This window comes from Talpa europaea (assembly GCF_964194135.1).
Source record: "Talpa europaea genome assembly, chromosome: 2".
Lineage (NCBI taxonomy): Eukaryota > Metazoa > Chordata > Mammalia > Eulipotyphla > Talpidae > Talpa > Talpa europaea.
The window spans coordinates 115593310-115620760 of NC_140068.1; the positions used below are offsets into that span (position 1 = coordinate 115593310).

At 48.8% G+C, this 27451-nt stretch overlaps 1 protein-coding gene across 1 annotated transcript in view; it reads right to left on the minus strand.

The window, feature by feature from the left end:
* LOC311188276 (patr class I histocompatibility antigen, A-108 alpha chain-like) overlaps positions 1-27451 on the minus strand; it is a gene marked incomplete at both ends in the record, with an annotated part of 169272 nt that overhangs the window by 16302 nt on the left and 125519 nt on the right. The window contains 5 exons of the mRNA XM_084259416.1: positions 6026-6058; positions 6336-6455; positions 6576-6851; positions 7879-8154; positions 8350-8628. Coding sequence (XP_084115542.1) covers positions 6026-6058; positions 6336-6455; positions 6576-6851; positions 7879-8154; positions 8350-8628 — 984 coding nt within the window. The remainder of the gene's footprint in view (positions 1-6025; positions 6059-6335; positions 6456-6575; positions 6852-7878; positions 8155-8349; positions 8629-27451) is intronic.

Genomic DNA, 27451 nt, shown 5'->3' on the forward strand with positions numbered 1-27451 from the left:
GCCTTATGGTCACATCTCCTAGCGCACAGCCCTCCCCGGGCAAGGACTGGTCATGGGAGACAGACTTACAGCTTCCTGTGGCCCAAACTTTTCTCACGAGTTGGTTCCTGCTTTTTCCATCAGAGACGAGCAGGAGGAGGGGAGTGTCCAGCACATCTCCAGGAACCCTCAGCCTCTGTCCTCCCTCAGGCATGAGGGGACGAGCAGGGACAGGGAGTCAGAGTCCTGGCTGTGTCCAGGTTCTGCCATCACTGGCCCTGATGGTCTTTTCATTATTTACCCTCATCTAGAAAATAAGAATGAATTTGAAGTTCTTTTTAGCTCAAATCCTAACCTCTCTGGCAGGCAAGAATTTTATTTTTAAGATTTATTTATTTATTTTTAAATTTATTTATTTATGCATACAAGAACTGGGGTACAGACCAGAGGTGTGGGGGTGAGAGGATTCACCAGAGATAGTGGGGAACAGAACAGGTGGATGGGCTGATAATACACTGCTGAGGGGAGCAGTGGGAGAGTCAGGAGAGGTCTGCTGCGCCATGTCGGTATCTCGCTGGCTGGGGATTGAACTCGTGCTGCAGAGGCTGCAGACAGCTTCATAGGTTGCATCTTAACCCCTTGTGCCACCAGGGAGGCCCAAGATTTATTTATCATACTTATAATGACTGCGGTACAGGCCAGAGCTGCAGGGGGTAAGCTGCAGAGTGGGGAGCAGAACAGGCAGACTGACTGAAATACACTGCTGAGGGGAGCAGTGGGCGAGACAGGAGAGGTCTGCTGTGCCATGTGGGTTGCTCCCTGGCCTGGGATCTAACTCATGCTTCAGAGGCTGTGGATAGCTTCACAGTGCTGTCCTTAACCCCTTATGCCACCAGGGAGGCCCAGGCATGAATTTTTGCAGCTTCACTTGTCACTTTCTCAGGCCGGAACAGAGAAAGGGGGGTCAGGTAGGTGCAGGACACCACACCCTGCAGCGGGACAGTCACCAGTTCCACTCTCAGGTTATGTTAAAACAGGGCAATGTTGGGGACAGTCACTGTCTCTGGGTCCTCATCCATGTGCTTGCACTTGCAAGACAACACTCAGGCTCAGGGTGTAAAAGCAACAGGATTTATTAAAAAGGGGAGACTGCAAACAAGGAAGGAGTGTCTAAACCCAGAAATGGCCATCCGTCCTACCTCAGACAGTGTCCTCAGTGTCCAGCGGTCCGAAACAAAGGCTACTCACACAAGCTCTGCTATGACAGCCTGGAACTGGTGACGACAGGTAAGCAGTGGAGCAGAATCCAACTCCCGGTGGCAGGTGGAGGTGATCCCAGGTGGGGCTGCTCAGGTGACGCTGCAGCAGCCAGCAACAGCTGTCCAAAGGCCAGGCGGACAGCACGAGACCCTGGACTGAACACTGCCAGATGCAACAGCACCAGGAGATGGTGCCCAAGGATGAGAAGAGGTGGACAGCTCTCAGAGGAGGCCGGATACAGGTCAGCAGTGTTGGTCAGCACTGGTCCAGCAGGCAATGGTGCCAGAGATGCCAGTTTACATCTGATAAAGATGCCATTGTATCAACAGCAAACAGCCTTAGAGATGCTAGGTATAAGCCACCAGCAAACAGCTCCTTTAGAAACCCCGGGGACAGCCTGATGATGTTCTCTGCAGGCGGTGTTAGAGCCAAGGCCAGAGGCAGGTGTAGACATCAGGTCTCAGCAAAGGTCTCTGGAAAGGTCTCATACTGTGCGGAGGTCTTGGCAAAGATCTTTCTAGGAGTACCAACAGATCTGACCAGTAGTTGTGTATCAAGTGGCTCAGGCTGGCTGCTACTCTGGCTTGTATCCTCTTCAGGGCGCCACCTTTCAAGCTTAATTGGCCCCTTTATAATCCCAGCTGTCTGGTTGGTGCCAGTGGAGCTCCAATCAGATTGGTCTATGTAGATGCCTGGATGGTCTCAAAAACCTTGAATGGTGGGGGGCTCCCTGGTGGCGCAGGGGTTAAAGACACATCACACTCAAGCTATTGCCAACCACTACAACATGAGTTTGATCCCCGGCCAGGGAGCCAACCCACATGGCTCAGCAGACCTCTCCTGTCTAGCCCTTTCCTCCCCTTAGCAATGTATTTCAGTAGATCCGCCTGTTCTGCTCCCTACTCTGACTCTGGTGAATCCTCCAACCCCCGACACCTCTGGCAGTTCTTGTGTGCATACCTAAGTAAAAATAAAAATCTCTTTTAAAACAAACAAACAAAACAAACAAAAAAAATCTTGAATGACAGCTGTGAGAGCTTGAATCTGATTGGCCCATTACAATTCTGGCACTGTGTTCCCAAATGAAACACCTGCCCGTGCGTCCAGATGCTGAGGTCAGATAGTCTCACCCTGGAAGTCAGATAGTGTCACTCAGAGGGCATCAAACAGGCCCGTAGGCTGCACACAGTAAGGTCCCCTCTCCCCTCAGCATCAGGGATCACAGTGGGAGTGGGCTTCAGCAGGGCCAGATGCTCACGTGAGCATCCAGAGCAGGCACCCCTCTATCACAGCCCACCAGGCCGGTCTCCCACCTGCCACAGCACAGCCCAGGCCAATGCTGTCAGAGCTCAGGGAGGCCCACAGTCCACATGCTGAGTTTGGGCCTAGAATGCCATGGGCCTCTCTCCCCGTGGCTTCTGTCAAGGCTTGCTACTGAAGCGGGCCTCAGCAAAGCTGGTCATATCCCACCACTTGCACCAGGCTGCAGGGATCCAGATTAAATGTAGAAGCAGGAAAATGACCTCTGGGCAAGTCTGCTCCCAGAGGACAAACTGACCAGAATAAAACTGAACCTGCTGTTCCCTCTTTTGGTGGCTCCTGGCAGCGTGGAGAGCACACAGTGACCTCGGCGGGTCAGAGAGTCACTCAGCTGAGAGCAGGCCTGGCAGAAGCTGTGGCCACAAGAGGTGCTCCCAGGGGCCTCCTGTCTCCAGCCAGATGCTGAAGGTCACTTCTTCCAGGAGGGGTCCAGTAGGGACCCCAAGGCCATGACTGTCCTGCAAGGTGGGTGAGGAAGGTGAACAAGGGAGGGCAGAGGAGATGCTCAGGGAGGTGACCACACCTGCCCTGGTCAGACCGCAGGAGCCTCCTCCCTGCCCCGCACACTCTCACCCTCTCCAGTCTCTGCTCCCCACAGACCCCAGGCCTTTCTCAACATGGACCCTCACCTGCCTTCTCTGCTCCCCACACCAGGCAGGGAGGGCTCACAGGTCCTGTCATCACCTCCACTTTCTCTCCCACCTCACCTGCCTCCAGCACCAGATCAACATCAGGAGGAATTTTTTTTAATTTGACTTGTCAATAGAAGGGCTGGCTAGGGAGGTAGTGGGCGCCCTTCACTAAGAGGACCCAACCCTCACTCTGGATGTTTCCAGTGGATGTGACCACACTGAGGCCTCAGCCCCCTCAGCTCGGAGACCCTTCCTCACTGCAGCTGCCACAGCAGGGGGCCCTGGGTGGTCAGAACCCTGGGTCGCCCAATGTGTGGCCTGGGCTGCGCTTCTGAGTCTCACTCCCCACAGTCATTAGCTACGCTGGGATCATGGTATCTGACAACTTCTAGGGTGTCGTGGGTTAAACTGAATAATTCATGCAAATGTTTATTTTCATTGTTGACTTTTTTCCCTTTTTTTTTTGGTTGCATTATGAATATTTTGAGGAACCTTCATTTGTTTTCCATAGGGGCAGGACCAATGTGCTATCCATAGAAAAGAGAGGTTCCAGGTTACCGCCCCACCCAAGGAAATGTGGGCTGAGCAGGGATGAGAAGCTAAGGAAGAGGAGGAAAGATGTGGAGTAAGATGAGGAAAGAAGACTGGAGGAGGCACATGGAGCAGAGAGACGTGTGAAGAAGCCAGGCTTGTTCCTCAGGCTTGGACTTGTGCCAGGGAATTGGGGACATAGAAAGAGACACGTGAAAGAGACAAAGACTTGGGTGAGAGGCCCATGGAGAAGCTGACAATGGCAGCTGATATCTTGATGTGGATTTTGATTTTGCACTCGTCTGTCCAGACTTGCCTGGCCCCTCCTGCCCCTATCCCATGGGTCTCTACCAGTAGGTGCCTTAGCCTTGTGGCAGGCGTTCGGGCCCCAGTGGGCCTGCTTTGGGCCAACGCTGTTTTGCTGGGCATTTACCCATGAGGGGACAGGTAACTTTGGGTGTTTCACTTGCGAACTATTCTAACTATATTCTTTCTCTTCTCTCTATTGCACACTAATTCTCTATTGCACCCTGATTGTATTAAAAGTTCTTTTCTAGTGAAGGTCTTATGCTTTAGAGTATGTTTTGTCTTTTTTCAGATGATGGCAGATCCCATGTAGAGTGTACAGGTTTGAGGGTCCTGGGAAACCCTCATTCTGCCCACTAACAGGACCAGACTTCATTCCCACCAACCATGTACCAGAGAGAGTTCACACCCGTCAGTGGGTCATTCTCACAGGTGTAAGGTAGTAACTCATTGTGGTTTTAATTGGCATTTTCCTGACAGCACACGACAAACATTTATCCACATACCTATTGGCCATCTGTATGTCTTCTTTACAAAAGTATCTATTTAGCTCCTCTGCCCTGTTTTTATTGAGTTGTTTTCTTGTTTTGCAGTTCTTTGTAGATCTTGGATAGTAACTCCTTTCTGGATTGATGATGTGCAAATATTTTCTCCAACTCAATGTTGTCTTTTCATTTTAATGAGTTTCCCTCACTAAGTAGAAGCTTTTTAGTCTCGTGTGATTCCACTGGTTTCTTTTTGCTTTTGCTTCCTTGGAGCACAGAAGACATTAGGGGCAGTGAAAATACTCTGCATGATATTCTCATGATGGACACAGGTCATTACACATTTGCCCAACAACCACAGAATGGACAACACCAGAGTGACCCCTGAGAGAAACCATGACTGTGCGACTATGATGTGCGGGTCCATCACTTGTAACCCACGTGCCAGTCTGATCGTAACACATGATTTGGACATGATGTGTGAAGAGTTTTATAAATTGAGGAATGAAGAGTAATTTATTTTTGAAAGCATATTTCATGCTCATGCAAGGACATTTAAATAACACTCAAGGATACACATAAGTCAGTCATTCCCTTCCATCCCCCAACATCCCAGTCAGCCAGTATCTGCTCAAAACCAATTAGCAATTTATCTTTTCTTTTCTAAAAAAATATATCCATGCTTCTGTCTGGACAATAATGCTTGTTTTCCCGACAGCAAAGGAGTTCAGGTCACAGAGTGGGAGGAAACATTTGCATATCACAAACTGATAAAGGACTGTATCAAGAGTTTACAAATAATGCTTAAAACTCAATGATCAGCAAGAAATAACCCAATTTTAATAAGGACAAAAAACAGTGTTATAAATACAGAAAAAGAAAAAAAAAAATGACTTCCAGGCCTCCCCTGGTGGCCCTGGTGGTTGAGCGCAGCACTGTGAAGCTGTCCGCAGCCTCTGCAGTGCAGGTTCGATCCTGGCCGGTGGGCGAGAATCCCACATGGAGCGGCAGACCTCTCCTGTCTCACCCGCTGCTCCCTTCAGCAGTGTATTTCATCAGTCTGCCTGTTCTGTTCCCCACTCTGTCTCTGGTGAAACTTATCACCTCCTGTGCATCTGGCCTGTACCCCAGTTCTTGTATTCATGAATAAATAAATCTTTTTATTTATTATATTTTATTTATTATTATGTATAGACATAGCAACTTATGTAGACATAGAAAAATAAAAATACAAACAAATGCTCAATACCACAGTTAAGAACAACAGTGACACCATCACACTGCTGTCCAGGGTGTGCACAACAGGAGCCTCATCAGGTTCATTGTAAAAGATACTTAGGGGCTGAGAGACACATCAGAGCCCTAGGCACTGTCGCTGCCTGGTTGAGAACAAAACAGAACCTGGTCAGAGATGAGACCACATCTGACGGGACTGATGAGGGTGACTCCCCCATGGAGTCCATTTACACTGTCTCCAGGGGCTCAAGGATCAAACCCCTGATCCACACTTACCTGCGGCCTGAGTGTAGTTTCCTCCTTGTCCTCCTGTGGGAAGAAACATCATGTGAGACCAGGGAGTAGTCAGGTCAGAAGACCTAAAGGAGTCTTTTAATCCTGCACAACAGGGAAGTTTCCAGAACTGTGACTAAAGACCCAGGTCAGGACTGGGAAAATGAAGAAAGGAAGTGAGGGGGGACTGGACCAAATGCCTTCTGGGCAATACACATGTGTGTGGATGGTACTTCCCATTAACCAGGTAGGGCAAGTTCTCCCTGGGACGTGAAAGTCCCCAGTGGACAAGATCCCCCAGTCCCTTCCCTACCTGAGTGCTTCTTCCTCCACATCACAGCTGCAGCCACCGCAGCTCCAGTGAGCCCAGCTCCAAGGAGAACCAGGCCAGCAATGACGCCCATGGTGAGGATGGAGGACTGAGGAGGGGGCACTGGAAGGGAAGGGAAGATCATACCCTGAGCCCCAGACCTTATCCTGACACTCTGAAGGGCTCCAGAAGGGCTCCTGATGGCCCTGAGAATAGCCTCTGTGCCCACATCCTCCTCCTTACCCCATCTCAGGACTCGGGGCTCCAGCAGACCCTCATGCTGCACGTGGCACACGTATCTCTGCTCCTCTCCAGAAGGCACCACCACAGCCGCCCACTTCTGGAAGGTTCCATCTCCCCCAGGCCTGGTCTCCACCAGCTCCATCTCCTGGGTCAGGTCCTCCCCTTCTCGCTGCCAGGTCAGGGTGATGTCCGCAGGGTAGAAGCCCAGGGCCCAGCACCTCAGGGTGACCTCATACTCAGAGGTGGGGTGGTGGGTCACATGTGTCTTTGGGGGATCTGAAGTGGTAAATCAGAAAACTTACTTTGTGTTTCCTCCATGGACAATGAGGAATCCTCGTAAGACCATCCTCACAATGGACAAGACAACTGGTGTGGCAAGAATGACAGGGCTGAAGGATGTCCTGAGCAAACTCCATACAGGCTTTGTGGACTCCACCCCCACGACACTGGGAACTACAAATCCCACGATCACCAAAGGGAAGGTTGGGAGGCCCCGAGGGTGGAGTTAAGCAACTGGGCTCTCCATTTGGGTATTTAACTGGTCATGTGGCCGGGAGTCTCTGGCTTGGCCACGAGGCGTGCTAGGTTTTCGTCACCTCTGTGGGTCACTGGGATTCTGGGTCAGCGGAACAGGTAGGACGCATTTACGAACTTATCTCCCTCTTTTTCTCCCTGAGTTATTCATTTCCCATTTCCCCTTCCCGTGTAAATAAACCTTTCATCAACCTTTTGCGTGTGTCTGCAGTTTAGCAGTCATAAATCCCCTTTAAGCCCTCAGGTGAGGACCCACAGTCAGGAAACTCCATTTTATATCAGGGTTTGCCCTGTAACAGCTAGAAGCATAAAATGCAAGAAATAGGCTAATCTGGAGGAATCTGTGAGAATCCCCTATTCCTTAGAAAGTTCTAGAGTGAGGAGGAAAACCCAGGGTAGGATGAAGCAGAGGGAGTGGAACACAGACTTTTTTACCTGACCGGAGTGGAAGGTGAATGACACAGACAAGCAGGAATCACATAACTGAAAATGTTCTCAGACCAGAAAAAAGACAGAGAGAGACTCGTGGTTCTCAAACAGGCCCCTGGTCAAAAGGACCCGGTGACATGGGATGTCAGGGACTGTCTGTCTTTCTCAGGAGAGACTGGATCCCTTCACTGTCCTTCAGGAGAAGCAGGAGTCTCTGGGAGTCTCTCTAGTGCAGAACATGACACCCAGGGGAGTCCCCCCTCTCGGGACTAGAGAGAGGACTCATTTCCGCAGTGACTCCAGGCAGGGGAGGACCTGGAGGCCTCCAGGCCCCTCTTACCCGTGCGCTGCAGAGTCTCCTTCCCGTACTCCAGGAATGTGCGCAGCCACATCAAGTACCTGCCCTCCACATAGTTGCTGAATTCCTCTGCCACACCCTGGGCCACCCACCGGCGCAGGGTGATCTGAGCGGCCGTGTCCACCGCGGTCCAGGAGCGCAGGTCCTCATTCAGGGCCAGGTAATCGGCGCCATCGTAGGCAAACTGACTGTACGCGCGGAGGAGGCGCCCGTCGGTCCCCACGTCACAGCCAGACATTCTCTGGAAGGTGTGAGAGCCTGTCCCCGCCCAAGTCACCCCGCAGTCACCCCGCCCGCCCCCCCTCCCGCCGGGAATAAACAGAATGAAATGGGGTGAAAGTCCCATGGGCTGTTCCAGGGCAGGTTGCAGAGAAGCCTGGAGGGGGAGACCCTGAGCGACCCCCATCCGTGGGGATGGGGGTGCTGACCGGGCCCGGACCCGCGCCAGCTCACCGGTCTCGCTCTGGTTGTAGAGGCCGCGCAGGGAGTCCAGCTGTGCTCCGTACCACAGTGTGCGGTCCCTTAGGATCCGCGTCCTCCAGTCCCACTCCTCCTGCTCTTCCTGCCGCACCTGCTCCGCCCAGGGCGCCCGTGGCTCCAAGGTCTGGCCCGGAGAGTCGCTGTCGAAGCGGTTGAACTGCGTGTCGTCCACGTAGCCCACGGAGATGAAGCGGGGCTCCCCGAGGCCAGGCCGGGTCATCGCGGTGTAGAAAATCCTCATGGAGTGGGGGCCTGGGGGCCGGAGGGGAGACCCGGGCTATTCTTCTCCCTTTCTGGGGCTCGAGTCCCAGGGGGCGCCCACGAGACAGAAAGTGGGTGAAAGACGAGATTGAAAAGGGGCTGCGGCACGAAAATGGCCGGGACTCGGGGGGCCAGAGGAGGCTGGGGTCTCGGGGGACGGAAAGGGGCCAGGACGGGGCGGGGCCGAGGTGGGGATCAACTAGGGCGGCGAGGTCGCGCCTTTCCCACGCCCGCCCGCGCCCTCGCTCCCGCCTCTGGGAGCGCCCTGTCCCCTCCCGACCCGCACTCACCCGCCCGGGTCTCCCTCGGGGCCGCGGCCACCAAGAGCAGGAGCAGGAGGGCTGCGCCCCCCATCCCCCAGGACGCGCCTCCGCCCGGGCTGGGGAGAGGGAGTCCTGGCGGGCGGGCGAGGGCTTTGGAACTGGAGCCGCGGGGCTGCTGATTGGCTGCTCTGGAGACCTCCAGGCAATGGGGAGTGAGCCCTGGGGTGAGTCACCAGTATCCAGGAAGTAGGACCCGATGCAGGTTGTGAGAAGTGAAACTGGGGAGATGGGGAATCCCCAACAGTCACCTTCCAGCCCCAGACAGAGCCCTGGGGACTGAGACCTTGAGACCCACATCCCGAGACCCCTCATCTCCTGCACCAAGACCTTTGTCACACTGTTGCCTCCCTGAATCCAGGCCCAGGAATTGGGTCAGCGATTCTCAAACATTTTTCTTTCAGGATGTCTCTACAGTCTCACAAATTATTACGGATCCCATGCATAATTTTTTTATGTGGGTTAGAGCTTTAAATATTACTTTACTAGAATAAAACCTTTCAAAAAGATGTTGTTATGCTGGGAGCCATGCTACTCCTGTCGTCTGAAAAAGGTCCGGGCATGGGGCAGATTCCTGAAAAGTCAGGAATCTCTTTAGCTGACTCCTGCTAGATTCTCATTTTTTTATGGCTAGTTTCTACCATTGTTAAAATACGCATTTAAAAGTAAAACTGCAAAGGCTGTTTGATCAATTACTGAATAACCAATTTGACAGCAAATGGCACTGCGTGATTTATTGATAACATTGGTTAGTTAGCATACAAATTCTTGACACAGGAAAAGGGGGAGGATGCAGATCTTTGAGACTGGACCAGGAGAACAACCAGCCTAGCAGGCTGCCAGGCCTTGTTTAGACATGCTTGTTAAGGAAGCAAACTTGTCTTTCACTGACATTTCCATGTCTATGGCTCTTTAACAGGGAAAGATTCGCTTTTCCTTAACAGTTCCCTTTTCCTTAACAGTTCCCTTTCAGTGACAGTGGGTATGGTAGCTGTTGGAGTATGCATTCAAGAATAAGCCAACAACAATTTTGTGACTGGTTAAGCTAATAATCTTGACAGCACAAATAATAGTGTTACCACTACTGATATGTCCCGTATTAACCATTCTGAGAACCAAAAGCTATAACCATCTCCGGCCCTGCCTCTGATGAAATATTTGTACTTCCTTAAAACAATACTCAGGACAAAAAAAAAAAAAAAAGAATTTTCCCTTGATCTTAAAGTTAGATGCAGAAAGTAGGCTGACTAGATAAGTATAGGAATAATAGGTAGAAAAACTCTTCTGTTAGATTAGGAGAATTCCTCCCTTAATTGAGAGCTTGGGGCTAGGGAAGAGTCAGTGCGGCTTGTTTGGCAATGATGCCCTCCAGGTCCTTGGTTCCTTAATATTGAATCAATATCTTATTAAAACAATATACTATTAAATGATGATTTCTATATAGAAGCCTTCTGTTTTTTGCTTTAATCATACCGTCACAGAGCAGCCCCGATATAAAACGGGTTGCCTAGCTGTGGGTCCTCATCCGCGCTTGTAATGCTCCAGATTTTTTTTTCTTTTGGCTTGGATAATGGACTATTTTCCAGTAATTGAAAACTCTCATACTGGACATTCATGGACAATGCTGCTGACTAATTGTTGCTTCTCTTACACACATTGTAACCCTGAAAAAAGACTGTCTCCTAAGACTACACCCTGAGATCTGTGCCACCATAGATATGGTGGAATAAAAATTAAAAGGGGGGATTGTAACAGGGTGTTCCCCAAGAAAAGGGGAGGTTCCAGGTTCCCTGCCCCACCCAAAGGGAGGGTGGAGCTGAGCAGAGAGAGAAGCTGCAGAGGAGACTGAAGAAGGAAGGAAGTAGGATGGAGCCAGAAGGAGACCTGGAGGAGGCACATGGAGCCAAGACACGTGAAGAAACTGTGCTTGCCTTTTGGTCATGGACTGGGTGACACAGATGTGGATGAGAGACCCATGGGAAGGTGACAATGGCGGTTTTTGTCTTGGTTTTGATTTTGCTCTTTTCCCTCCAGACTTGTCTGGTTATTTCTGATCCTTTTCTGTGGGTCCCCACTGGAAGATGCTTAAGACTTGTGGCAGACTTTTGGGGCGTTGCTCTGGGCCAATCCTGCTTGAGTGGACTTTTACCCACGAGGGGACGGGTAACATTGGGTGCTTGATTTAGAAACTATATTCTTGGCCTTTTCTGTATTATTTCCTAATTGTATTAAAGTTCCTTCCCATTAAAGTCTCATATGTTTTATGTTGATGCGGCAGATGGCAGAACCCATTTAGAATAGGCAGGTTTGTGGGGTCTGGGCTGCCCTTCTCCCTGCCCTGTGACAATATGGTTTTATGTTTGTCTAAACTTTATAGGTTTGTTAGAAAAAAATCCCTCTGTCTCCCTTCCCCCAGGTAACTTCCTGTCCTTCTGTTAGGGGGAACGGATGTCCTGAGCTAATCCCATGCAGGCTTTGTGGACTCCACCCCTGCTCCAGACTAAAGCCATCAAGACATTGGGAAAGACAAATCCCATCACCACCAAAGGGAAGGTGGCTGGGACCTGAGGGTGGGGTTAAGCAGCCATGGTTGGTATAAAAAACCAAACATGTGGGCCTTGGGGGTCTCACTCGCCTCCTGGCTTCATGGCTCCTGGCTTGCGGCCAGCTCTTTGAGTGCCATTTGGGGTTCCAGATCGGCACATCGGGTAGGATGCATTTAAAACTTTGTCTCACACTTTTCTCCCTAAGTTGTACATTTCCTCATTTGCCCTCCCCTTGTAAACAAATCTTTTATCAACCTTTTGTGTGTGCCTGCAGTACAGTATTGATAAGTCCTTTTAAGCACACAGGTGAAGACCCACAGTCAGGCAACCCGTTTTGTATCGGGGCCGCACTATAACAATTTGGCGCCCAATGTGGTTTCCAAGTTACACCCGCAGATGACCAACCCAAAGTAACTTTCCTTGTGTTGGTCACCATAAGCGCACTAAGTCTGCAGGACTTGCAGTGTAATCTTTGTCTCAAGTGCTGAAAAGTCTGTTTTTTTCCTGTGTGTACAGCTCTTGTGGGTGTGTTTTTGTCTCAAATATGGCCTCAGCCATGAGCTTATACAGTTTCATCCCTAGCTTGACTTCTTTCAGTTTCCTTCCGGCCTTGAATTTAAGTAGCCTTCTTCCATTAAATATTACCACCAGTTTCATTAATGTAAATAAATTGATGAAGCCTGGTGTATCGTACACGATTTTACTACTGTATACATACGTGGGTGGTTTACAAGCCATCCCTTTACAGTCTGTCCTTCTGGGTGTTTTTTTGGTAATATGTGTAAGTGCCATTTGCTACATTCTTGTTTCTATGAGAGGTAGGTGTTCTACTTCACATACTGAGAATGTGCAACAACACATTCAGGCTCTTAACTTAGCCATGCAACAACAAATTCAGGCTCTTAACCTGGCCATGCAACAACAAAAGCAGGCCCTTGATTTAACTATCAAGTGTATGAGGGATGAGAACCGTAACATTTTTGAGTCAGCTTTTATAAGCATATAAGAGCAAGCTTTTAAAAGTATACAGGACCAGATTCAGGTCGCCCTCCATAAATTGGATATGGTGGAGGCTCGGCTGTTTCCCCTAGCCCTTAGTTAATCCTTCACCATGGTGAACATAGAAATGTTAGTTTCAGTCACATAAGTTTTTGCTAGTAATAAAATGATTGTTTAAGATAAATGACTATTCTAAGAACACTGTTGTTTAGCAACTGTGCCTTCTTCAAAATAAAGAATGTTACAACCTCTGCTGAAGGGCAAATAAACCCCTGGCTGTTCTAGAGGAAGATGTGATGATTGTTATCTTCCTGCTCTAATGCATATGCTTATGTACTCTGGGTTTGCTTGTAATGTATAAATAAAGGGCTGCTGAGACCCTCAGCAGGATGATGTCTGCACCCTGATCAAGTGTTTGCATCTCCTCACTCGCCCTCCCCCTAATCCCTCAGATTTGTCCATGCCCTCTCATCCTTACAGGAACCCCTCACAGGACAGTTTGCCGAGGCTGGTCCCTGGCATTATTACTTCTTTACTTTAGAATATTAATAACCAATGTATGCTAACAAAGCATTTTTAAGAAAATAACTTTCTGTAAATGTAAGGATAATCGTACAATTGTATGATTTTTTTTTTTAAAAGTTACCTATTGTTTCACTACTGAAAGGTCCATGCAGGAGGCGGGAATGCAAAAACCCACCAGGAAGCCCACCTGGGAACAGGGATACTGAAGCCTGCCTAGAGAATTCAGATAATGACCCCTCCCCTACCAATCTTTTCTCAGACAAAGAAACTCCCCCTGCCCTACAAATCTTTTTGTGCCCTACAAACCCAGTCCCCCATCTGACCTCCTCATGCTATAAAAGCCTGCTTCCCCCTGACAATGTATGGAGTTTCACGGACCCCCACCTTGGGTCCCTGAGGTCCACCTGTGGCACAGTAAATTTTCCCTCCCTTTGAGAAATTTAGCCTGGCTCTCCTTTTCTTTACCACTCCAAACCTTTCATCTGGTGCCTTTGTTATAAGGCAGCCCCAATCCAAAACGGGGTGCCTGACTGTGGGTCCTCACCCGCGCGCTTAAAAGGACTTATCAATACTCTACTGCAGGCGCACACAAAGGTTAATAAAAGGTTTATTTACAATGGAAGGGCAAATGAAGACATGTACAACTCAGACAGGAAAGTGGGAGACAAAATTTTAAATGCGTCCTACCTGATCTGCCAATCTGGAATCCCAAATAGCACTCTGAGAGCTGGCCATAAGCCAGGAGCCATGAAGCCAGGAGGCTAGCAAGAGAGCGTGTCCCCCAAGGCCCACGTGTTTGGTTTTTTATATCAAACCTGGCTGCTTAACTCCACCCTCAGATCCCTGCCACTTTCCCTTTGGTGGTGACAGGATTTGTCTTTCCCAGTGTCCTGATGGCTTTGGTCTGGAGTGGGGGTGGGGTCCACAAAGCCTGTATGGGATTAGCTCAGGACATCCTTTCCCCCTAACACCTTGGCTGGGAACGGGGTTATTTCCCACATGGCGACCCTACCCCATCCCGAACCCTCCACTCTCCTCGTTCACTCCCTCTTTCTACCTCTCCCCGTGGAACTGGAAGCGAGGAACCCCTCCGAGCTCACTAAGGCTTAAAGGCCATAAGTTCATGACCCGGGGCACCCTCCCTGCGGGAGAACGGGTCCTCGCTGCCTCTCATGCCACGTGAACGGAGCAGGGACTTGCTCTAGTCCCTTACTGGGCTTCCCTGGTAACTCCAATCCATGTGGCCACTTCCGCCTTAACTTCTTCCCATCTCCCTTGGAGGGGCCTTCCTCCTCTTCCTCCTGTTGGCCCACCTTCTCTTCCTAGGCACTTCACCAAATAATCGCAAAGAACGAAAAAAACACTCGACCTGCCTGTGGACCACCAGCGCTTGGCTCTTGACTCTCTGAGGGTGAGCTGTTGCCTCCAGGGTCCCTCGGATCACGGAGGTCACTTCATTTTTTCAGCGATCGCTACCCCTTCCTGATCCGCACTTTCCATTTGGGGCTCCCTCTAAGGTGAGACGTCTCCTCAGGGGAACGACCTGTTCTATATCTTGGAGGTAAAGAGGACAGCAGGACGCCGCCTTCCCCTTTCAGTTTCCCACTCAATTCCCTGAGGATCAGGCCTGGGACACTGGGACGCCGGCCTCCCTCACTGACCCTCCGTTTGAGATCCTAAGAGGGACAATCACTACGGGATCAACGCAATCCCACATTCTGGCAAACACCCCCTTGGGGTGCCTCCTAAAGGCCCTTGGCCCTCTACATTTAAAGCCGAATGTGAGACCTAAGTGCCTTATTTTTTATTGCATCACAGCCTGGCCCAAATATGAACTGGACAGTGGCTCTAGGTGGCCGGAAATGGGCTCTTTTTGTTACAGGGCAACCCAGGTCCAGCAACCTTCCCTGTGGTGGTGACGGGATTTGTCTTTCCCAATGTCCTGATGGCTTTGGCCTGGAGTAGGGGTGAAGTCCACAAAGCCTGTATGGAATTAGCTTTAGGACATCCTTTCCCCCTAACATTTTGACCCCCAAATTCTAACTGACTTAGACAACCTTTGCCGTAGGCAGAAAAAGTGGCCCAAAATTCCCTTAGCCCCAGGCTGTCTTTCTCTTGCACTCGGCCCTTCCCTCCCTCCTGAAAACCTGCCATACTTTCTAAGTCTCCAGACTCCTCTCAGACTCTTCGCGCCCTCTCCGAACCCCTCTTCTGCGTTCTCTGATACTCTAAATTCTCTATCTTCTCCTTCTCCAGCTCCCCAATCCAGTTCCTCCTCCCCATTTCTTTTCACCTCCCAGCCGCCACACCCTCTCTCTGCTTATCCTCTTCTCCCTGCCCTCAGGGAAGTGGGTGGAACTGAAGGAGGAGTTAGAGGTCCTTGTCCTAGCTCTTCCAGATTGAAAAGCATCTTGGCTCTTTCAGTACCTACACCCAAAATTTCATTATCTTACCCAAGCCTATGACCTCACAAGTCATGATTACATGTTATCTTCTCTTCCACCCTGACCTCTAATAAAAGGGAATGTGTTTTAGGTCTGCCCAAGACCATGCAGATCAGGTCCCTTTTGACTGACACAACCATGCCCCCAGGCTCTGCAGCAGTTCCCAGCCCACAGCCAAGGTGGGACTGTTTGAGGACAGGGAGAGGGGCAGCCCAAACCCTGCAAACCTACCTGCTCTAAATGGGTTCTGCCATCTGCCGCATTAACACAAAACATGAGACTTTAATGGGAAGGAACTTTAATAAAACTAGGAAACAATACAGGAAAGGCAAAGAATCTAGTTTCTAAATCAAGCACCCAAAGTTACCCGTCCCTTCGTGGGTAAAACTCCATCCATATGGGATCGGCCCAGAACAAGGCCCCAAAGCCTGCCACAAGTCTAAAGCATCCTCCAGTGGGGACCCACAGAAAAGGGTCAGAAACTACCAGACAAGCCCGGAAGGAAAAGAGCAAAATCAAATCAAGATAAAAGCTGCCATTGTCACCTCCCCATGGGTCTCACCCACATCTGTGTCACCCAGTCCACGACCAAAAGACAAGCACAGTTTCTTCACATGTCTGTAGGCTCCATGCGCCTCCTCCAGGTCTCCTGGCTCCATCCTGCTTCCTTCCTCAGTCTCTTCTGCAGCTTCTCCTCTCCCTGCTCAGCTCCACCCTCATTGGGTGGGGCAGGGAACCTCCCCCTTTCCTGGGGACCACCCTGTTACAGGACTACCAGACTGACACAGGCAGGACCCCCGGGGCTGGGCTCACCTAGACCGTTTTATTACCTGTCTCCTAGCTGGTCTCCAACCGGCAGCGCCTAAACCTGTAAACTTTACTAAGCTCACAGATTACCCAGTCGGCCTCAAAAAACCCTGCTGCCCTCCTTAGCCGCTGCCTGGCAGAGGCGCTCCAGCACCATACCAGGATTGACCCTCACTTGCCTGGAGGCACCACATTTCTGGCTATGCATTTTATATCTCAGTCAGCCCCAGACATTAATAAACAGCTTAAGAAGGCTGACGATAGTCCTCAAACCCCTATCCAGGATCTGCCGAATATGGCCTTTACAGTATTTAACAACCAGGAGGAACAGGACAGGGCAGAGAGGGAACTCCGTAGTCGCCAGAAGGCTGAGCTTCAAGCTCAGGCCCTAGTAGCTGCCTTGAGACTGCCAGGCCCTGCTCCTCCAACCAACGCAGCGCCTGCCGCCCAAGAGAGGACGACAATGGGCCCCAACTGACCACTGCCGGGAGCCTGCTTCAAATGTGGCAGAAAAGGCCACTGGGTCCAGACAATGCCCCAACCCCCACCCTCCGCCAGGACCGTGCCCCATCTGCAACGTCCAGGGTCACTGGAAAAGTGACTGTCCCTCCACGCCTGGCTCTGGTGGGCCAGTCCTTCCAGCCCCTGCTACACTTTCACCTTTGGTCTTGGGTTTGGCGGCTGAGGACTGAAGAGACTCGGACTCATGGACTCCGATAACCTTCAAGGAGCCCAGGGCAACGGTCAAGGTAACAGGTGAGTCCATCTCCTTTCTGGTTGACACGGGGGCTACCTTCTCTGTCCTCCCCTTCTAATCCAGTCAAGTTTATCCTCAGGTCTCGGTTACAGGTGTTGAAGGCCTTCCTTCTCAGCCCAGGACCACTGGTCTGCTCTTTCCTAGTCATGCCTTCTTGCCCCACACCACTCCTGGGTCCCGACCTCCTGACCAAACTCGGGGCTGCTCATGGTTCCAAGATCCTAGCGCTGCTCTCATCCTCCCACGGCTCCAAACATCTCATGATCCTCCTCAGGACTCCCCGCTGTCTCCTCCCACTATCAACCCCCTGGTCTGCAATATCTCTATCTTGATTGTTGCCACCCATCGTACCCCAGTCCTCATTCACCTCAAGGATCCCTCTTCTTTTCCCTCTCACCCCCAGTTTCCAATCTCCCTCACTCACCGTCAGGGTCTCAAACCATCATCCAACGACTCCTGGGAAAGGGACTCCTTACTCCTATCAACCCGCCCTGTAATACTCCCATCCTCCCAGCTAAAAAAGTCTGACGGTTCTCATTGCCTAGTGCGAGACCTTCACCTCATTAACAAGGCGGTGGTGCCTATCCATCCCGGAGTGCCAACCCCTACACCTTCTATCTCATATACTGTCTTCTACCACACACTTCTCTGTACTTGACCTCAAAGATGCCTTTTTTTTTTTTTTAACCATCCCTCTGGATCCTCAATGTTATTTTCTATTTGCTTTTACTTGGGAAGATCCGGACACACACACCTCCCAGCAACTGGCCTGGACAGCCCTGCCTCAGGGGTTCTGGGACAGCCCTCATCTGTTTGGTCAGGCATGAGCTAGTGATCTCTCGTCATGTCATCCTCCACCCCGCACTATCCTCCAGGATGTCGCTGGCCTCCTCCTCTGCAGTCCTTCTCCGCCACAATCTCAGCAACACACTGCACAACTCCTCACCTTCCTGGGCTCAATAGGATACCATGTCTCCCCATCCAAAGCCCAACTTTCAGTTCCCACAGCCGTCTATCTAGGCCTTCGACTAAGTCCTTCCTCCAAACAGCTGACGGTGGACCACAAACAGGCCATCCGGGACCTTCCCTCCCCGGAATGGGCAGAACAAATCCTTTCCTTCCTAGGTTTGGTCAGATTCTTCCATCTTGGATCCCTAATTTTGCTTTCCTAGCCAAGCCACTGTACGGGGCAGCAAAAGCCTCCCCCAAAGGACGTCTCCAATCCCCTGGGGAGGTACCCAGGGCCTTTCTTTTCTCACACATATCCTCCTTAGGGCACCTGCCCTTGCCCTTCCTGACCCAGAAAAGCCTTTCCTCCTGTGCACAGACGAACGTTGGGGTATGGCGGCAGGTGGCCTTTCCCAGCCTCTGGGCCCAGCCCTGTGTCCTATCGCTTATCTCTCCAAGCAGATGGATCCCACCGTCAGGGGCTGGCAGCCTTGCCTTAGAGCCCTGGTGGCAGTAGCTCTACTCACCTGAAAATCCCTCAAACTTACTCTGGGAAGACCTGTCCAAGCACATTCCCCGCACCTCCTTCAGGCCCTCCTGTCTCCCCGCTCGCTCTCCACTCTCACTCCTGCCCGCTCACAGGACTTCCACGTGCTCTTTATCGAAAACCCTCTAGTGAGTCTTATTCAGTCTAATTCTCTCAACCCAGCCACTCTCTGCCTGTCTCTGGCCCCCATTCGTGTCCTGAAATTGGAGGGCTGCCATGGCCATTGTTACAGTCAATCAGGTAACTGAGGCAGGAAAGCTGCCCAGAGAAACCACCTTCCAAAAGGCAGAACTCATAGCATTTAACCAGGGCCCTGACCCTCAGCAACCATAAGAAAGTCAACATCTACACGGATTCAAAATATGCCTTCCTTATGGCTCACAGTCATGCTGCAATTTAGCAGGAAAAAGCGTTCCTCTCCACCAAGGGGTCCCCCATCATGAACGCTAAACTTATCCTTAAGCTTTTAGCAGCCTTGCAGCTCCCCAGCTGCGTGGACACTTACCCGGACAGGATTGGTAGGTTGATTTTACTCACCTCCCTACTCACAAAAAGGTTAAATATCTGCTAACAATGGTTGATACAATAACAGGTTGGTTCGAGGTCTTCCTGCAGCTAGAGAAACGGCTCAGGTGGTAACCGAGGCCCTTCTTAACCACATTATCCCACGCTTTGGCCTCCCCACCTCTCTCCAATCTCACAATGGTCCAGCTTTTATCTCAAAGATTACTCAGCAGGTCTCCGCGGCTCTGGGTATCACCTGGAAGCTTCACATTCCCCACCACCCGCAATCCTCAGGGAAAGTGGAGCGCGCCAATGGGCTCATCAAGGATCACCTGACTAAACTCTTGTTAGAGCTCAGCAGCTTCCCTGGGAACACGCAGACCAGTACTTCTCCAGTCCTGCCTCGGATCCCAACCTCCTCAACTGACCTTCCCCATCGCTGCATCCGGGAGACCAAGTCCTGCTCAAATCGCTTCAGCCAAAGCCACTTCAGCCTCTGGACCGGTCCACACACGGTCATTCTCCCCACGCCTACAGTGGTAACACTTCTGGGAGACCCCTCCTGGCACCATCTCTCTCAGGTCAAACGTGCCCCTGTAACCTGGGTCCTACTAGGATGCGCATTTCTTGTCAAAATCTCCCCTATGGAAATTCAAAGTTAGGGAGACCTTTGTCTCAGGATCCACAGAGACTACCCACTTGGTGGGTACTACGGAGTGCCCACAGGCCGGATGCACAGCACCCATCACTCTCACCCTAACTCTTTCGTTGATTACTAACCCTGTGGACACCTTGTTTTGTTTCTTTTACTATCAAACCTTAAATCACTGCAAAAATACCTACAAATAAGCTGGGGGGTGCCCTCACCCGTCATGTACAGTGCACCTTCCAGACAAAAGGCCAAATGTACTCTCCAGTCTCTACGGGTTTCAATGCGAATCAAGTTAACTCTGCTATTTCAGATCCTTGAGATCAACGTTGGGTACAGGGAGTCCAAGACGCACTTTATTTCTACTGGTTGGCATTTCTACCCAGTGGCAACATTGTCCCATCTCAAGGGAATATGTCCTGACACAAAATGCCACAGTCTAAGTCTCCCAGGAGAACCTCCATTTAGAACAAGTCCTATAAAATCAGCTAACATCATCAGAAAAGACCGAGACACCCTCAACCTGGATTCATATAATCCAAAATGTCATAACCTTCCTAAATGACTCTTTTGTGACTAATACCTCCTCTTGTTTCCTCTGTGCTTCCCTTCAGAGGCCTCTACTGACGGCAGCTCCAATTAATCTCAATACCACTACAGCCAAGATAATGGGACGCTGCTTGCCAGACTCCCCAACTCTCAGTCCCCCTATGGGACTCCAATCACAGCTACCCCTGCTAGCAAACTGACGCCCTTGTCTGCTTTCATTCCTGTACTTCTAACATTTCGGTTAACAAACAGACACCTCCTTAGAAAAACCTCTGTGTCTTTAGCATCATCACAAAGACAGCTCCCCTCCCTGGCACAGGCCTCACTCCAAAACCGGCGGGCTCTGGACCTGTCAACGGCTGATAAGGGGGTACCTGCCTGTTCCTCAGGGAAGAATGTTGTACTATATCAGTGAGTCAGGGATTGTAGAACAAAATGTGAAAGTCTCAATGAAACTACGCAAAGACGGAAAGGGAAAGTGGGGGCTCCAACTCTCTGCTAACATGGTTTCAAAATCCTGTAGTGTCATGGCTCCTCCCACTCTTGGGGCCAATATTAACAATAACCTTGTTTTTTCTTTTTGCTCCTTGCCTCCTAAAATTCACACAGGCTCGCATTCAGGAAATGTCTCCTACCACCCTTAACTAACTCCTCCTCCACCCACATTCTCGCATCCCTGCAGAAGACCCTCATAACCAGGCCTGAGCCACTCCCTTGGTCTTCGCCCCCTTCCAGCAGGAAGTAGCCAAAGAAAGAAACTTCACCCTTTTCCTGTCAACAAAAGGCTGTTATGAAAGGTCCATGCAGGAGGCTGGAATGCAAAAACCCACCAGGAAGCCCACCTGGGAACAGGAATGTGGAAGCCTGCCTAGAGGATTCAGATAATGAACCCACCCCCACACCGCGCGCCCTACTAATCTTTTCCGTGCCCTACAAACCCAGTCTCCCACCTGACCTCTCCTCACCCTGTAAAAGCCTGTGTCCCCCTGACAACGTGCACGGCTTCACGGACCCCCAATTTGGGTCCCTGAGGTCCGCCCGGGGCGCAATAAATTTTCCCTTCCTTTGAGAAATTTAGCCTGGCTCTCCTTTTCTTTACCGCACCAAACCTTTTAACTACATGTTAAATAGATATGGTGTTGATTACACTGGGATCAAGTTATCAAAAATCATATATTTTACTTTTTACCACAGATCCCAAAAGAAAAATTAGTTCGTACTGAAAGTTGTCAAGTTTATAGTGATAGTGTTACGGGGCAGGGAGAGGGGCACCCCAAACCCCACAAACCTGCCTATTCTAAATGGGTTCTGCCATCCGCCGCATTAACACAACACATATGAGACTTTAATGGGAAGGAACTTTAATACAACTAGGGAACAATACAGGAAAGGCAAAGAATCTAGTTTCTAAATCAAGCACCCAAAGTTACCCATCCCCTTGGGGGTAAAAGTCCATCCAAATGGGACTGGCCCAGAGCAAGGCCCCAAAGCCTGCCACAAGTCTAAAGCATCTTCCAGTGGGGACCCAGAGAAAAGGGTCAGAAACAACCAGACAAGCCCGGAAGGAAAAGAGCAAAATCAAAATCAAAAACTGCCATGGTCACCTCCCCATGGGTCTCTCACCCACATCTGTGTCACCCAGTCCACGACCAAAAGACAAGCGCAGTTTCTTCACGTGTCTCTCGCTCCATGTGCCTCCTCCAGGTCTCCTGCCTCCATCCTGCTTCCTTCCTTCCTCAGTCTCCTCTGCAGCTTTTTCTCTCCCTGCCAGCTCCACCTTCCATTTGGGTGGGGCAGGGAGCCTGGAACCTCTCCCTTTCCTGGGGACCACCCTGTTACAATAGGACTCAATTTTCCATAATTCTGGTTTTCTCTGGGAGTTTACATTTTATTAAGGCAACAAGTGCCATCAGTTGATTTTTAAAAGGGACAGACTCACATTCCTTTTCAGGAAAGTGTCTGCCAATTCATCTAGTCTAGGTAACCATGGTTTTAACTATTCATTCTTTCAATTAAAAATGATATTGTCTAAAAGAAGAGGCGAATTCACATCATACATATTTTTCCCCCCGGGACACTGTAGCAGATGTGCCTTATGTGCTCTTCCTTGTCATCGCTTCAGACCTTTAAAAAAATGTGGATTTCAGGATGATAAATAGAAAATATGCTTTCATGATTTAACTAGGACATTTTTAAATTGAAATTCAAAATGGTGTGGATTTTTTTTTTTTTCTGCAAGAAAGTGGTGGTGAAAAATAACTACAACTGCAGTTGGTACTATAATTTCCATTCTTACTAAATTTTACCCTAGAAAATGTCAAAATAGTGAAAGGCAAATGGTATCTAAGTGATGTTATAAAAATAGTTTTGACCTCCTGGATCCCGTGAAAGGTTCTGGGTGACCTCAATGTTTCCACAGACCGACTTTGGAAATGCTTTTCTCAGTGAACCAGGGATAGTCTCTGCCTTTGTCACTTATCGAGTATCCTCTGCCTTTGTCTCTTACTGAGCTCTCAGAATCCATCTCCTTGGTTTGGATTTTCAATTTCCAAAGTTTTTCTGAGAGCTTTGCCCCTGGAATCTCTGGAAGAGCACTCATTCCTCAGAGATGATGAGAGTGCTCAGTCTGAGAAGGGAGGTGGAGAGACAGGTGCTTCCCTTTGGAACTGGGACAGTTTTTGTCTGGGGGCACCAGACTCACTGATAATCTTTTTTGATTTTGTTTTTCACCTACTTAATATGTATTTCCATCCAGTGACCTCCCCTCATCTTTAAGAGAGATAACATCGGCCCCTTGATTTTACATGTGTTTAATGCATCTGACTTGATGTTCCCAAAGCATGAAGAGCTGTGCTGTCCAACAGAATGTTCAGGAAGAAAGAAATGTTCTACAAATGCACTGACCAATATGGTGCCTCTAACTATTGAACACTTGAAACGTGGCTCAGGAGCTGAGTTGCATATTTTACTATGTATCATTTAAAATTAAAAAGCCATACGTGGCTAGTAGCTACCATATTGACGGTGCATATCTAGAATGTTCTTAACTTTCAGTATCTGCCCCCCAATACTTTGTTGTATAATAAAATAGTATAATAAAATTGAATGTACAATAAAATTACCTTCATGTGGAAATCATGGATTTTTCTACATGGGTTTTAGGTATATCCTTAAAATATGGCATGTCCAAATAGTTTAATTAACATGTATTTTAACAACAGATGGAGAGGTGAGATCCCAAATCTGAATACAAACTCTGTCAAATCCATGGTTGATGACTAAACTGTGCTAAGGTGTGGGACACTCAAGAGAAATTGTCGGAGAACGAGAAAGAACTTAGAGGGCGTTGTACCCTTGAGTGACAGACTCATCCTGGTGCAATCTGTGAGTCTGCACCTATGACTGATGACTTCCCCAATCCACACAAGCTCAGAGAACCAGAAGAAAAATCTTACTGACTAGAGGAATCAAACATCAGATTTGGTGGCGGCATTTGGATACACCAGGCACAAAGTAACCAGGTAACCAACAAGTGAGCGAATGCCAACATCTGGGTTGACACTGTCCAAAGCCTTGGTTGACCACTGAATCACATGGAGACAAGTCAAGCCCTTCAAGACCCAGCATGACAATGCAGCAAGTGGAGACTGAAGCAACAGAGCAGGGGCCCAGCTTTGCACACTGCAGGTGCAGATTTCGCCTGGTTCTGGCAAATGTCCAACTTCGGTGGGGGGGAAGAAAGGAATCCTCGGAGGGCTTCCCCGGTGGCGCAGCAGTTGAGTACGGGGTTGCGAAGCTGCCCGCAGCCTCTGCAGCACCGGTTCAATCCCCGGCTGCTCCCCGGCCACCAGAGCAGGGTCCCACATGGCACAGACCTCTCCTGCCGCCCGCTGCTCCCCTCACCAGTGTACTTCGGTCCTTCTGCCTGCTCTGCTCCCCTCTCTGGCTCTGCTGAATTCTCTCACCCTCCGCGCTTCTGACTGTACACCCAGTGCTTGTATGAATAAATAAATAAATCTTAAAAAAAAAATTTGGAAACAAAAGTGTATCTTAAAAAAAGGAATCCTCAGAAAAATAAGAGTCCAGATGTGTTATATATCTTTCATGTATTTAGAATTAAACCTGCTTTCTCCATGGTGCTTGTTTGAATAAAGCCTGACTCATCTCTACAAGGTATAGGCATGATTTTCTTTCTTTGACATAAGGATGTAAATATTTAGTGGCCAGATGATGGAGAGTAGAAGTTTTTCAAATGTCCACAGGTATTTTTATACATTCAAGAGGTCAAGACCAACTCCCCTCCTGTGAGTCCCTGGACTTGCTGGCTCCCTGCTCCTGGAGGAGGCTGGGGTGCCTGCGCCACTTCACAGTGAGGCTTAAAAGGTGTTGCGATCTCCTGCTTAATCTCTCCTGCTCCTCTCTGGGGAAAAGACATTTGCCATGCTGGGTGGGCACTCAGATAAGGAGACGCTCACATGGTGAAAAACTGAAGCTTTTTTCCAGCAGCCACGTGCATGAGCCTCTATGTAGATCCTTCCATGCCCACCAAGCCTTTTCTTCAGCATGATATTGTGATGGCATAATGTGAGGCCCTGAGCTGGAACCACCACTGGGGTACAGGCCAGCGGTGTGGAGGGTAAGAGGATGCACCAGAGACAAAGTGGGGTACAGAACAGGCAGACTGAAATACACTGCTGAGGGGAGCAGCAGTCAAGTCAGGAGAGGTCTGCTGTGCCATGTGGGTAGCTCCCTGGCCGGGGATCGAACTGGTGCTGCAGAGGCTGTGGACAACTTCATAGGTCGTGTCTTAACCCCTTGCGCCAACAGGGAGGCCCATAAATAAATAAATCTTAGACAACAACAAAAGAAGTCTTGGAGAAAGAAGTTATGAGTGTGGAAGCCCTCGTCTGTGTCATGCTAAATATGGGAATGTTGCCACTCTCACCTGTAAAATGGGACTAATAGAGTCTGGTTGTCTGCCTCACAAAGGTGATAAGAGGATTAAGCTTAAACTTACAGTACTGTAGAAGTGAACTATATATTGCTTACGAGAGATGAAGTTTCAATATAAAGACACATTGAAGGTAAACTGATGGAAAAAGATAAGCTATGAAGACAGACATCGCAAGGAGACTGGAGAGATTCTATTAAAATCAGCCATAAAAGAGTTCATAATTGGGCCTCCACAGTGGCGCAGTGGTTGAGCGCGGGGTTGCAAAGCTGCCCGTGGCCTCTGCGGCACCGATTCCATTCCCTCCTGCTCCCCGGCCACCAGAGGAGGGTCCCACATGGCGTGCGGACCTCTCCTGCCGCCCACTGCTCCCCTTAGCAGTGTACTTCGGTCCTTCTGCCTTCTCTGCTCCCCGCTCTGGCTCTGCTGAATTCTCTCACCCTCCCGCGCTTCTGACTGTACCCAGTGCTTGTATAAACAAAAACCAAAAAAAAAAAAAAAAAAAACCCAAACAAATAAAAATAAATAAAACATGCCTCTATAAAATAAAAAGAAAAAAAAGATTTCATAATAGAATTCATTGGCAGATATAGAGGACTCCCTCATGATGATAAAATCTAATAGAGTGAGAAACTCCAGAGTACAGATAGAAAAGAGACACGGTTGCCTGGCTGGGGTAGGGAGAGGGATCAAATATAAAGGTGCAGCTATTGACAAGAGCTAAGACATGCAAACAACCTAAATGCCCAAAATCATATGTCAGGATCAAGAAGATGTGCCATATATATACAAGGGAATACTACTCGGCAATCAAAAAAGATAAAGATGCCATTTGCAGTAACATAGACGGAGCTGGAAGGGATCATGCTCAGTGAAAAATAAGTCAGAAGGAAAAGGAAAAAATACTGGATGGTTTTACTTAGAGGAGGAACATAAGGAAACCACACAAGGGATTGGGGGAAAAAGACAAAACTAGCAGCAAACTATACAGGACACTCCCGGGTGTCCTGGTGGAGGCACTTTCATGGCGACAACACCTAAGAGGAGAAATCAAACACTGTACAAAAATGAAGAACAATGTAAAATATATAAATAAATAAATTTCAAAAAAACAATATAAAGGAGCAGGAGACATTTTAGGATGAGGGGGCTGTGCTGTCTGTGCTCTATGGCAGTTCCAGGATTCTATTTATTTAGAATATTTATTTATCTGTCTATTTATTCTATTATTTATATTTACCTAACTATCCATCTATAACTAGCAAATTTTATTTTATGTAAAGATCTTAAGAAACAAAAGTGGGGAGAAAGAAGACAAAGTAAATACACTAGAGTTAATTAAAAACAGAGAATTCATTGCTAGGAGTTCTGTCCCAAGGAATGTTAACGGATTTCTTCCAGGCCTCTGGAAGTGACAGTAGATAATAACTCACACATTACAGCAGTAACTAGCAACAGAGACATGCAGAATACTCTTTTTTTGTAGCTTGTCTTAACTTATTGAACAGATATGACTGCTTACATTTTTTGTTTTACAGCTTTATTTGGCTTCTGTTTATTTTGGTTTAATATATATATTACATGAATAACATCAAGGTGGATAAATAGAACTATATTCCTGTAAATTTCCTATATGTTATGGAATGTAGTTCAATTAAGGAGATACTGAAAAATGAAAGATTTAAGTATTTACAACAATAGAAAATACTGAAATAAATATATCTAAAGCCACAAGAAGAATTAATTTCACAGAAAAATATTTGCTTGAATCAAAGAAAGGCAGAAAATGATGAAATGGAATGAAAAAGATGTGAGACAATGAAAAAATAAACATCAAAATGATAGACTCAAATTTAACCATATCAAATACCAGATGGTCTCAGTCATAGCAGGAATTTAGAAAACCTAAATAAGGGATAAGGAAAAGACTAATTGCAATAAAGTAAAAACCAAAATCAGCAAGCAACTATAAACCAGCGACACACTGGGGGGTAGGGGCGGGAGGAGGGATTGGGGTCAAAATGGGGGGGGGGCGGGAATTGTATGGGGAATATAACCAAGATGAAAATGCATACAATGTGCAAAAATGAAAATGAAAAATGATGTAAAAATAGATAAAATAATAATAAAAAAATAAATTAGGCACTGTGGGCGCCCTTGAGACGGCCCCCTGGGCGCACAGCTTTGTGGCCTGAGAGGCTTGGGTGGGGCAGAGTCCAGACCCCGCCAGGAGGGTGCGCGCGATGCGGCTAGGCTCAGGGACCTTCA